This window comes from Drosophila arizonae, chromosome X (genome assembly GCF_054131065.1).
Source record: "Drosophila arizonae isolate 15081-1271.41 chromosome X, UAZ_ARI_1.0, whole genome shotgun sequence".
NCBI classification, from domain to species: Eukaryota; Metazoa; Arthropoda; class Insecta; order Diptera; family Drosophilidae; genus Drosophila; species Drosophila arizonae.
This window is the reverse complement of record NC_142927.1, coordinates 3652594-3665414: the sequence shown is the minus strand read 5'-3', so window position 1 is coordinate 3665414 and position 12821 is coordinate 3652594. Positions and strand designations below refer to the sequence as shown.

General features: G+C 41.9%; 3 protein-coding genes across 4 annotated transcripts; 2 read left to right on the top strand and 1 right to left on the bottom strand.

Moving 5' to 3' along the window:
- Window positions 1-1529: 1529 nt before the first annotated feature.
- LOC108618651 (uncharacterized) lies at window positions 1530-3473 on the bottom strand. The gene is made up of 2 exons (XM_089473717.1): window positions 2723-3473; window positions 1530-2653 (listed from the first exon to the last, which is right to left on the bottom strand). The coding sequence occupies exons 1-2, from the start codon at window positions 2840-2842 to the stop codon at window positions 1697-1699; spliced, it is 1077 nt and encodes a 358-aa protein (XP_089329843.1). The 5' UTR covers window positions 2843-3473; the 3' UTR covers window positions 1530-1696.
- Window positions 3474-3891: 418 nt separating this feature from the next.
- ssx (sister-of-Sex-lethal) lies at window positions 3892-8662 on the top strand. 2 transcript variants are annotated; one of them, XM_018014724.2, is made up of 7 exons: window positions 3892-4169; window positions 5279-5390; window positions 5477-6256; window positions 6531-6638; window positions 6750-6931; window positions 7779-8302; window positions 8401-8662. In XM_018014724.2, exons 2-7 carry the CDS (start codon window positions 5304-5306, stop codon window positions 8415-8417), a joined length of 1698 nt encoding a protein of 565 aa, XP_017870213.1. In that variant the 5' UTR covers window positions 3892-4169; window positions 5279-5303; the 3' UTR covers window positions 8418-8662. The 2 variants fall into 2 exon arrangements, with proteins under 2 accessions (XP_017870213.1, XP_089332049.1); XM_089475923.1 differs by having other exon boundaries at window positions 7779-8662.
- Window positions 8663-8994: 332 nt separating this feature from the next.
- LOC108618633 (uncharacterized) lies at window positions 8995-11937 on the top strand. The gene has a single exon (XM_089475921.1). It carries the CDS (start codon window positions 8997-8999, stop codon window positions 10941-10943), a length of 1947 nt encoding a protein of 648 aa, XP_089332047.1. The 5' UTR covers window positions 8995-8996; the 3' UTR covers window positions 10944-11937.
- The last annotated feature ends 884 nt before the right edge of the window (window positions 11938-12821 follow it).

The following is a 12821-nucleotide window of genomic DNA, read 5'->3' as shown; positions in this document are numbered from 1 at the left end:
CTGTTCACTAATGCATCGCCCCGCTGCTCTATCGGGCCCAATCATCTGCAGTGCGCTTAATCCGCTACTGTTTGGCTGCGTTTGCGGCTGTGGGTGTTAAATGTTTGATTTTGTTTGTTTTACCTTCACTTTTGCTCTCCCTCTCTCACACACGCTCTGTGCCTCATTCTCTCTCTCACTCTCGCGCTCCCTCACTCTCTCCCTGTTCGCCCTGTCTTCGCATTACAAAGCACGTGCAACAAATGGAAGTAATTTGCATAACGGAAGCGAGAAAAAAAAGATTAATTTACAAAAATTAAATCAAAAATAAACCAAAAAGCAGAAAAAAAAACCGTTTCAACGCGTGCGTTTTTCAGCTTATTTAGCTAAAAAAAAATATATATAGCATTAAATAAAGCCCAGAATAAAATTAAATTTAATTCGGTTATTCAAATAGATTTTAATGCGACCTAAGCCAAGTTCCAAGTTCACAAATTGCACAACTCCCGCAATTAGCGGCAAGAATTTGGAGTCTGATGCGGAAACTCGAGTGCTCGGAATGAAAATGTTTCATTGGCCAAGAGGCGCTGAGAAAATGTTGTCGTAAACAACGAGCGTAATCAAATTAGCTGCGATTATTTATGGCACTGCTTAAAGCCATGCTCAAGGTCACAAATTCCAAGCCAGAGCTCAAGCTGAGCGAGCCCAGAGTTTTCCACATTATTCATGCTGTCGTGGGCGCAGCATCGAGAGCGAATCTCTTCAATGACGACGGACCAAAACCAGTTGGGAATTCTAAACGAAATTTGAGACTTTCACATCACATTAGACAACGATTTCTCTCGAAATTTCATAAAAAAATTTGACCATTTTAGTTATGTAGATTATTTCTGGAATTAGGACTAGATTTGCCACGCCCCTATGGTCGGATATATGCTATATATACTATATATTTGTATATCTCATGCCAATGGACAAGAATACACTCCATGCCCTTTATAAAGATTTTTATTGAATTGGATTTGTTTATTTAGTTTTCTATTCATTAAATAATGCTTTTATGTAATAAAATAAACAAGCACAAAATGTATGTATATATCTCAATTTATAGATATACAGTGAGTAAAATCCATATTCGTTTTTTTCCAACTTTGTTTTCCGGTTTTTGTATAATCTTTGTTAGTATGGTTAAATGTATTATACTGATATATATCTCATCGGAACAGTTATTTTTCAATATAAAATTTACCATTTACACTTTTTTAATTTCAGTTAATATTATATATTTTATAATTTGAAGCTGTAAAATAAAAAAGCGGAATATTAATGTTAATGTTAAAAGGCTTAAACCATTTGAGAATTCTATAAAAAAAAATTAGGAATTTGTTAAATAAAACTCAGCTGAGGCTCTTTAAGTCGAATGTCTTTATTTTATTCACATAAAATGGATTTTAATACTCTTGTAAATATTCATATTAAATATACTTATATATCTCTATATTAAAAAAAAAATGCGATTTAGTTCAATAAAAAAAATAAGAGACGCTTGATGAAATACGAAAAATTCATTTGAAGCCAAATGCAAATGTTTTCATTGCGTTGGGTTGGAGCAGCTCTGATCCATAGACATAGTAGAGCTCAAATGGGTGTGGGGAGGTGGGTGGGAATGAGGGAGTGAGGAGCAGGAAGTGGGCCTGGGGGCATGGGAGGGGTATACTTAGTAGTAGGGCGCTTGAAACTCGCGACTTGGCTGCGTCACGTAGGCGTTTTGTGTGTGGGCGTGGTCATGGAAAGAGCTCAACTGCTGTGAGTAGTCGAAATGTTGATGCACCTGTGGCAGCAACTGTTGGTACTGTGGCAGCAACTGTTGCTGCTGTTGCTGCAGATGCTGTTGTGCCAGCAACTGTTGCTGTTGCTCTTGTTCATAGTAGCTGGTTTGCAGCAATTGCTGCGGCTGCTGTTGCGGCTGCTGCTGCGGCTGCGGCTTCGCCTCCTGCTCGTACCACTCTCTGTGCATGCTGTAGCTGGGCGGCAGCTCGTACGAGTGCGATTGCATTTGCAAATAGCTCGACGAGGGCTGTGCGAAAGGTTGCCGCTGGTAGCGCTCGGGCAGCGCCTGGCCAATCAGCTGAGCACCTCGCTGACCAGACTCCAGACGGCGATCATGCTGCGCGCCAGCAGATAGACCGACAGCTTGGCCAAACTGACCAGCTGCTGCAGCAGCAGCAGCACCTGAATTATCGGCGGCAAATTGAAAATTATTCATATTCAACTGCTGCTGATGTTGATGTTGCTGTTGACGCTGTTCCATTGGAGCACGCTCATAGTATTCCATGCGGTAGGGTCCATGGTAATCGGCAATGCTGTTGCTGCTGCTGCTGCTGCTGCTGCTGCTGATGCTGTTGCCGCTGCTGTCGTAGGTGTGCTCGAAGGGGAGCTGCTGGGCGGGCTGCTGCAGAGGATTGGGCTGCCAATGGCCGGTGGTGGTGATGGCCTCAGTGGTTAGCTCGCTAGCCGCGGGCAGGTATTTGTGAGCGGGTCCGTTATAGCGATAGCCATTGCCGTGCCCGGGGCTGGCCAGAGCAGGCCCAGCGCTCAGCGGCTGTATGCCATGGACAACGGCCAGGCTGGGCGAGCAGGCTAGCAGAGCTGTCAAGGCGATGCCCAAAATACCCTGTCAAATGACAAAGAGTTATATCCGCTCCTCGGCAACGTCTAACGCGTGCAACGTCTAACTACTCACAGTGCTTGGCTTCATATTGTCTGTATCCTTTGGGTTGTCTGCTGCTTGCTGAATGCTGCGTAAACAATGGCTAGACAAGCGAGTGCGACAATAGTTTTTATAGTGCTGTGAATTTATCATCAATGGTCAAGATTTGACTGAGGTTGCGACTCTGCGTGTGTGTGAGTGAGCAATTGAATCACGCTTTGTTACTACAAAGTGTGTCACAAAAACAATAACAATAACAAAAAAGTAAATTATTTCTACGTTTGCGTATCTGCGTATCTGCTTAATCGCAATGTTTGCTGCAGATTTTCGCTTTATTTCTCGTGTAACTACGCGACAATTTGGCGTCTACTGGCTGGCCATGACCGTGGCAGACGTGTGAAATGGCTTTCTTTCTTGCCATTCAAGACATTTGCATTTGGCCCGTTTGTAGCCGGAAATGCAACAGCCAACAACAACCGCGCCAGCAATTGCATTTCATTCAGTTAGAATTCAAACATCGATAACGATTAATTTGCCAGCCTAACGACAAGATTCACATGCGTGGGCAGCACTTTTACTTTTCCAATTATATATTTTATTGTCTTTCCTTTTCTCTTTAACGTGCGTAAAGACGTTACACAATCGTAATCGATGATTTTTAAATGATAGGCGCGTGGGTGAACTATAATTGGTGCAACATATAACTAACAATAGCTACAATAACAATAACAACAACAACCGCAATTTTGAGTGGACCAGCAAAATATTTCAATGCCAAACTCATTGCGGCAGCGCCTACTTTATATACATACATATATACATATGTGTATAGAAAGTTTCTAAGCTCCCTGATTGAAATGGTAATGGAAAAATCAATAAAATCAATAACTGGTAGTGATGTGGCTGTATCAAATGACATATAATATATTAATACCATTCCATATGTATATTTATGCTAAATAAAACCGTTGTTGCCGATTAGAGAAACAATATTTAAATCCAATTTAAAATTTCCCAATTGTTGAAATATTTCCTTTGCTGGTATTTTTGCTTGGTGTTTTTCGCATAAAATAATACCAAATAATCGTTTGACAAGTGAGGCAAATTTAGGCTGTTATGTTTTGGTATTTTACACAAAAATTGTTTACAACATTTGCTCAAACGCTACGTCATTTCGTTATTGTATATATTTTCCTTGCTCTACGTCTCATTCATTTTCATTTACGTTCGAATACAATACAAGCAGGCACAATAAAAAAAAACACCAAAAACGTATCGATATGAGCATTATCGCGTTCCAAAATAAGCAACGATACCTTGGAAAGTATCGTCTTGAAGTAATCGCTAAAGTTTACCTATCGATGTACATCTTTTTTTACATGCTCACTACATTGCTGTGAAGTCGCCGCTTTCAAAGCGTTTACGGGAAAAAGTGCAAATAAAAAATAAAATTTTCAATAAGTGCAAGTGAACAGCCCAAGTAAGTACAAATATTTTAAATTGAAAATGCTGTAGACAAAAGAGGTAGAGCGGTTTTTGTTTTGTTTTTGACAATAATACTGGCCACGGCTTGGAAATATATACATATATAAATTTTTTTTTCACCGCGAAGACTAGCTGTGCGCGCGTGTGTGTGTGTGCCGTCAATTTATATGTTGGTGTAGTTTTTTTTTTTTTTCATTTCGGCTCTTGGTGCCGCTTCCACGCAATAGTTTTACATTTGCGCCCCATTTGAATGTAGTTGTGTCATAAATTTGTTAATTTAGTGTTTTAACACGCCACAAGTGTACATGGAGCATACATATAGTGGTACGCACCAACACATATCCACACACACATACACACACAAACGAACACATATTCAAAGTGTAAGAAAAAGAGAGTGCGAGAAGGCGCCTGTTTGAAAGAGGAGAGGAGTAACGCATACATGCGCAAAAGTGCAATCGGCGTTGTTTCTAAGCCCGAAAAACAGCAGCAGCAGCAGCAACAGCAGCCGAATTTGATTACCTCTTCAGTTTTAGCTGCCGCTGGCGTTGCTGCTGCATTCCATTCGGTTGCTCGCCGCGACGCGCCGTCTGGTCGTTCGCTAAACTGGCACGGGGCACGAGGCCCAGCCTTGGCCTAGGCCCAGGCCGGTCCCCGGATGTGTGTTCGTGAGTCCCGGATGCCGAGCAATCGAGCAATTGTGCTCGAGACATGAGCGACGAGCACACACGAAGCCTTGCAAAATGGCTTCAATGTAGTACATAAAATGCCTGCACTCGACTCTGTCCTGTCACAGTGACGTCCGAACAATAAAGCACATCAGTTTGGCATCGCATCTAGCCGAAACACTTCGTTCCTGCAGCTCGGCTGCAGCTTGAAACAATTTTCAGGGCACACTTTGTTTTTTACATTTTCATTTTACAATTGTCGTTTGTCAGTGTCTGTCCACATTTGTACATAGGAATTTTTACATTTCATTTCATTGTGAACACTTCATGAACGAGATTCAAAACGAAATCATTGTAGAGATTTCAGGCATCCAGGAAGCTATACAAAACGTGTAGGAAAATATAAAAGTTTATATATTTTATGTATATATTCAAGGTGGGTTCAACATTGATTTGGAATCATGCCCAAGCCGGACAAAATAAAGCAAAGGGCGAAATTTAAAGAAGAAGACGACGAAGATGAAGGATCATCGGATATTGACGAAAAAGTAAGTACAGAAAATTCCAAAATCAAAAATGGCAATTTAACACATTCATGTATACATATATGTATTTGTATTTTCCTATCCAATAGGATTCTGAGGATACAGTAGTGCAGGAGCGTGAAAGCCAGGATAGCCAGGATGATGGCGAGGACATGGAGGCGGATAGCGATGATGACGACGACAGTGATAGTGATGACAATAATGAAAATGGTGGCAATGGTGGGAATAGTAACAATGGTGGCAATGGTGGGAATGGTGGCAAAGGTGGCAATGATGGCGACGATGACGACGATGACGATGACGACGACGACGACGACGACGACGATGACGATGATGACGACGATGACAAAACAGAGGATGAAGACGCTGCTGAGAAAAGCAAATCGACAGCTAGTGATATTAAGAACAATCAGAATTCGAAAATGCAGCAGCAGTCACAGTCACAGAATGTAGAAGATTCCGATGAAGATGACGACGAAGAGGAAGACGACGATGAAGACGAGGACGAGGACCAACAGCAACAGCAGCAGCAGCAGCAGCAAAAGGAACAACAACAGCAGCAGCTGCAGCAGCAACAACAACAGGAGAAACAACACAACAAACATAAGCAACAAACACAGCATCGTCAACAGCCACAGATGCAACATCGTCAACAACAACAGCAGCAGAACAAACAGAGCAACACCAGCGGAGCTGCGGCCACTGGTGCTGCATCAGCCGCTGCCGCCGCCAACACTGCTGAAGATCGCACAAGCGCTACGAATCTGATCATAAACTATTTACCACAGGATATGACAGATCGTGAGTTGTACAGATTGTTCAGCAGTTGCGGCTCCATCAATACATGCAAAATTATGCGTGACTATAAGGTGAGCCAAGGGGGTCAAGGATGCGGCCACTGACGTGAGCGGTGGGTGGGGGTGGCAAAGTAGCTGTACATCAAATTATGTGTACCTGGTCGCTAGTGCCCGGGCCATTGTCTATGTTTGTCCTTCTCACACATTGTTAGATACACATACACACACAAACACACGCATGCACTTCATTGCATACAACTTCCTCCCCCAGCCTCTCTCTTGCTCTATTCAAAAAAAAAAAAAAAAGAAGAATCTAATATGCATCGTTTCCATCTCTTTTTTACAGACGGGATACAGCTTTGGCTACGGCTTCGTTGACTACAACTCGGAGGTCGACTCTGAGGAGGCAATTCAAAAACTTAATGGATTTTATGTGCGTAATAAGCGTTTGAAGGTGCGTCCAACTTCACGAAAAAAACAGTCAGTTATTGAATTGAAATGTTGCTAAGTTTATGTAATTGAATTTGATGCAAATAATTATTAATGAATTGTGTTCTCCCGTTAGGTTTCATATGCACGACCTGGCGGGCAATCGATCAAGGACACCAACCTGTACGTGATCAATCTATCCCGCAACATTAACGATGATCAGCTGGATAGAATATTTTCTCCATACGGTCTGATCGTCCAACGTAACATCTTGCGGGATAAACTAACCGGTCGTCCACGAGGCGTAGCATTTGTACGGTAAGAGCCCTATAAGATAATATGCAGCTGCTCCACATATGTAAATAATAGAAATATATCATGATTCTAAAGTAATGCACATAACTAGATATAGAGGTATCATAAGTGTAATGTGATTCAAGTGTTATTATTTATATTTTATGATAGAGGCATTTGTAAAAGAATGTTTTGTATTTTGAAATATCATGTCATACTTCGTTTGTCATTTGTCTATTTGACAATTGCCTAAATGTTCAGATGAGTTGTATTTCAGTCTCCAGTCAAGCTATGACAGCTTTAAGTTAAAGATTGATGTAAAACTAAAGATCAGCTAAAGATTGATGTAAAGTTTTCTTGTTGACTTATGTACTGTAAAATATTTGTATATATCGATTATAAAGATTAGAATTTGTGTAAACAATTTGTTAAGTTTTACCCTTAAGGCTTAAGCAAGTTGATCATCAATCAGTCAATCAAATAATTAAAACTTTGTAACTATAGCTGTCCTTTTCTTGGTGTTTCATAACCCAAACTCATTGAATGAAGGATTACCACATAAACTATATCTACTCCGATTCCGATATAGTCCTACCTAGCTAGCCTTAAGTCTAAATGGCTTGATCCCATAACCTTAATTGATCTAAAGATTTGTTAAGAGCACTTATCACTTACTTTCAACTAATCAATAATGAAAATGAATATCAGTTTAGTCTCCTCTCATGTCTAGACACAAAGTCAGATAGTTGGGCACTTCCCGCATAACTAACAAAAGTTGACCAACAATCAAGCAGGCAGTCCATCAATCAATCTTTTCGCCTTATTCTTTGCAATTCATATACTCATGCTCTGTTTACTTTCACCCATGCAGTTATAATAAGCGCGAGGAAGCACAGGAAGCAATTAAGGCACTCAACAACACCGTGCCGGAGGGCGGCTCACAGCCGATTTGGGTGCGCCTGGCTGAGGAGCACGGCAAGGCGAAGGCTGCACAGTTTATGTCGCAAATTGGCGGGGGTCCGCATATGGGACAGCCGCAGCCACCGCTGCCACATCACATGGGCGGCCATATGCAGCAGCAGCAGGTGCCGCATCATCCACAGCAGATGCACCACCAACAGCAGCAGCCACACCATCAGCAGCACCATCCACAACACCATCATCAACATCAGCAGCAGCATCATCATCATCAGCAACATCACAGTTTGCCACCGCCGCCACACCACCACATGCAACAGTTGCATCATCATCCGCACGGAGGTGGCGGCGGAATGGGTGTCGGTGTCGGCGTCGGTGTCGGTGTCGGTCTCCCACAGCCGATGCATGGCGGTGGCGGGGTTGTCGGCGGCGGCGGCGGCGGCGTCGGCGGCTATCACCACAATATGGCACACAGAGGTAGATCAAATAGAACAACACGATCTCAAAAACCGCATCCATATAACCATGCACAGAAATTTATTTAAATCAAAATTAATTTCTTTACACAATATTAGCTGCATCACACAGGTGAAGTGTTCATGCTGCCATTGCCAATCACTATAATGCCAATGCCCCGACCACAAGCAGAGCGGCTGCAGCTGCAGCAGCGACAGCAGCAGCAGCAGCAGGAGCGTTGTCTGCCGTTGCTCCGCCAGCAGCAGCAGCAGCAGCAACGCCAGCTGTGCGTCGGCAAAAGCGTTGCAGTTGTAACTGCACCGGCTCCCACATCGTCGGCAGCAGCAGCAGCAGCAACAGCAACAACACCAGCAACAGCCACAGCCACAACGGCAGCGGCGGCGGCGGCGGCACTGGCCAACAACAACAACCCAACAACAACAGCACTGGCAGCATCAACAACAACAGTAACTTCAAATACAGTAATTCAACCACCACCACCACCACAACAACAACAACAGCAACAACAACCTCATCATCAGCAGCATCAGCATCTGCAACAGCAGCAGCAACAACAACAACAACAACAACAAACACGAATACAACAACAAGAACAACAAATTTAACATTACACAGCAGTAGCAATGCGTCGGCAGCAGTTACAACAACAGCAGCAACTGCTGCAGCTGCAGCACTAAGTACAACAAGTGCAACGATGAACATTACAGCAGCAGACGAAGCTGTAACGGTAACACAAACAACAGCTTTACCTGTAACAGCAGCAACAGCAGCAACAACAACAACTACAACTACACTAACTGCAACAGCAGCAGCAAGAACAACAACTTTTGCAACAAACATAGTAGCCGTACCCGTGGCAACAACAACAGCAAGAACAACTGATACAAGTGAATACAGAAATGCCACCGCCAACACATATTCTCGACTGCAACAGCAGCAACAGCAACGATTCCGACAACAACAGACACAACAATGGCCGCAACAACGGCAGCAGCAACCCCATCGACAACAATTGCCACAGCAACAGCAGCAGCAGCGTCGACAGCAATACTTGCCGCAGCAACAAGATCAATTGCCACAGCAGTATCAGTCGCGTCGACAGCAATACCCTCCGCAGCAACACCAGCAATTTCCACAGCAACAGCGACGCCAGCTAAATGTGTCGCGGCAACAACAGCAATTGCCGCAACGACAGCGACAGTCACAGTTGCATCCAGATCAAACTCCACCAGATGTGCTGCTCGAGCGTTTGCAACAACTGTTTGTTCCGCAGGATCAATTGCCGCAACGGCAACAACAACAATTGCCACAGGAGCAAGATGACTTGTGTGCTGCACAGGAGCAAACGCCGCAACAACAGCAGCAACAATTGCCACAACAGCTGCAGCAGCAAGAATTGTTTGTTCCACAGGAAGAATTGTCGCAACAAGAAGAATTATTTATACCACTGGAACAATTGCCGCAACAACAGCAGCAAGAATTGTTTGTTCCAGAGCAACAATTGTTTGTCACACAGCAACAATTGCCGCACCAGCAACAATTGTTCGTTGCGCAACAGCAACTGCTACAGCAAAGCGGATGGCAAGTGGTAAGCCAGGAAATGCTGGCACAGCAACAATTGCTGCAACAGCAGCTGCTGCTGCAGCAGGACTTGGAACAGTTGCCACAACAGCTAGACCAAATGCTGCAACTGCAACAACCGATGCAAATGCAGCAGCAGCAGCAGCAGCAACCTGACCACCAATTCCCTCAACAACAACAACAACCAACACCACCAGTACTAGAGGAACAGCCTCCAGCACAGCTTCCACCTCAACCGCCACCGCAACCCCTCCAGCTGCTTCCAGTACCCGCCTGCGCTTTGCGGCCCGTTTACGCAGTGGATAACAATGGCTATTTGGTTCCCACACCCTACGCCCTGGTTCCCGCCCAGTTTGTGCCCCAAGCGGGGGCAACAACAACAACGACGACTACAACCACAACAACAACCACTGCAATGCATGGCGTCAACTGCGGCTACTATAATTACGCGAACGCAAGCATTGTGAATAGCTTTGTTAACTATGATCACGATGCGAGTCAGATGTGCGCAATGGGCATGGTCTATGTCGAATACAAATGTGCCTCACCCGGCGAGGTGGCGGTAACAGCTGCCGCCGCAGCTGCAGCTGCTGCAGCCTTAGCACAGACGCAGGCGGCAGCTTATGCGATCGCGCAGGCGCATGCACAGGCGCATGCGCGGGCCCAGGCAGTGGCACGGGCGAGGGTGCAAGCGGAAGCGGAGGCGGAAGAGGAGTCGCAAGCCGAAACTGATGAAGAAGAGCGAACAGAAGCAGAAGAGGAAGAGGAACCGGAAGCGGATGACGGGGCAGAAGCCGAAGACGAGGTAGAAGCTGGAAGTGAGGCAAAATCAGAATCAGAGGCAGAGTCAAGAGCAGAGGCCGAAATAAAAACAGAGGCAGAGTCAAGAGCAGAGGCCGAATCAAAAACAGAGGCAGAGTCAAGAGCAGAGGCCGAATCAAAAACAGAGGCAGAGTCAAGAGCAGAGGATGAGATAGAAGGAGTGCAAATGGATACGGAAGCGGAAAATGCTGTCTCAGAAGTCGAAGATGGGACAACAACAGAGGAGACGTTGCAATAAAATAGCGCCACACGTGAAGGCGATGGCACTACTTGGAACAGATATACGTGCAAATATGTAGAATTAATTTAATTTCAAGTGCAAATAGCAAACATTTACTATGTGTCTAGTGTAATAATTGTTGTTATCGTTGTTGCTGTAGTTGTTGTTGTTTGTGTTAGAACCAAAATGAATCTAAATGCTGAATGTAAGGAAAACCAAACTATAGAAATACGATATATGCTACAGATTATATATACAGATACGAATACTTATATATATATATTGATATATATATACCTTCAAATATATATATATATATACATTGATATAAGAGAATGCAGAACGATGTCAAGAAATGGAAATGAACTAAAAGAAAACATTTTACAAGATGTGGCTGTAATAAGAGATATGCCTGGAATGAAGGGCATATGAAATGAATTCATATATATATATAAACGTGTATATTTATATATGTATTTAACCACATATGTGTGTGTATATATAGAGATTGAACTATATATATATCGGAATGTGTGTATATCAAGAAACTGAACTCAATATAGCAATTGGCAAGAAGCGAGAATAAGAAGAAGAAGAAGCCAGAAGAGCAGAATACACACAAGATAGATAAACTAAATGCAAAGCAAATACGTTTACACACGAGCTTAAAAGATGATGTATAGACATACACATACACACCCACACACGCAAACACAAACACACTTACACACGAACATATACTTACACGCATTTATTTTGATATTGTTTAGCAATTGATTTAAAAATTTATAATTTTGTTGAAATTCAGCTAACTAAAACGATTTTTGTTTTGTAGCAAATGTACGCACCTGGCTGTAAAATTGTAAAGGCCCCCCCACACACACACACACACACTCACACACCCACACACATACACAAAGACGAATAGGAACACACACACGCAAACCAATTGCTATAAATTTGTATGGAAAAACAACAAAAATAAATAATGCAATTTCGAATGCAAAAAAAACTAGAGTAAAAATGTTAAATATAAATATATATACATATATTTATGTATGCACGTATTTAAATTATTGTATATACATCAATATATATTATTATATATAGAGATATTGATCTATTTTGACGTACGAAACACACAAAACGCAAATACTATATATACATATATTAAAATTATATATATATATGTATATACAAAAAAGGATTTTTTAACAAATGCTGATCCTGATCGATGAATTTGAACTTACGAATTTGTTAAGATGGTGAGCAGACAGCAAATCTATATATATATATATATATATATATATATATATATATATATATATATATATATATATATATATATATGTATATATATATATGTATACATATATATATAAGTAGAATTATAGCAAACCTATATTGGATGAGAGAGTGTAAAGCTTAAAATAACAAAATTTGATATAAACTGACTTTTTTTTTTTTTGAATAATTTAAAAACTAGTCTAATAGCATTAAAATAGTTAAGACCCTTTTTTTTTCTAAAATCCCAAACTAAATTTTAATAAAAAATAAATAATAATTCAGAAAAAACTACGAAAAAAATAAACAAGATGTAAGCAACAAAAATTTAGAAATAAGGCTTAAAAACAACTATTGTACATAAAACGAACTTTTTATACCAAAATGGAAGCGAGCAGAGCGAACAGAGAGAACAAAATGGCGTCCGCATAGCGCATACAAATGAGCGAGACAGCAGCAAGCATGCATAGAAAGAGTTAGCTATATATACATATATATATACGGGTAGAGTCAAGTCAAAAATGGGGTTTAAAAAAGAACTAAGCTATAGGTACTTTATTGCTTGTACCTCTCTAAGTGTAATTAATGTATGTAATATGAACTTGGATAATA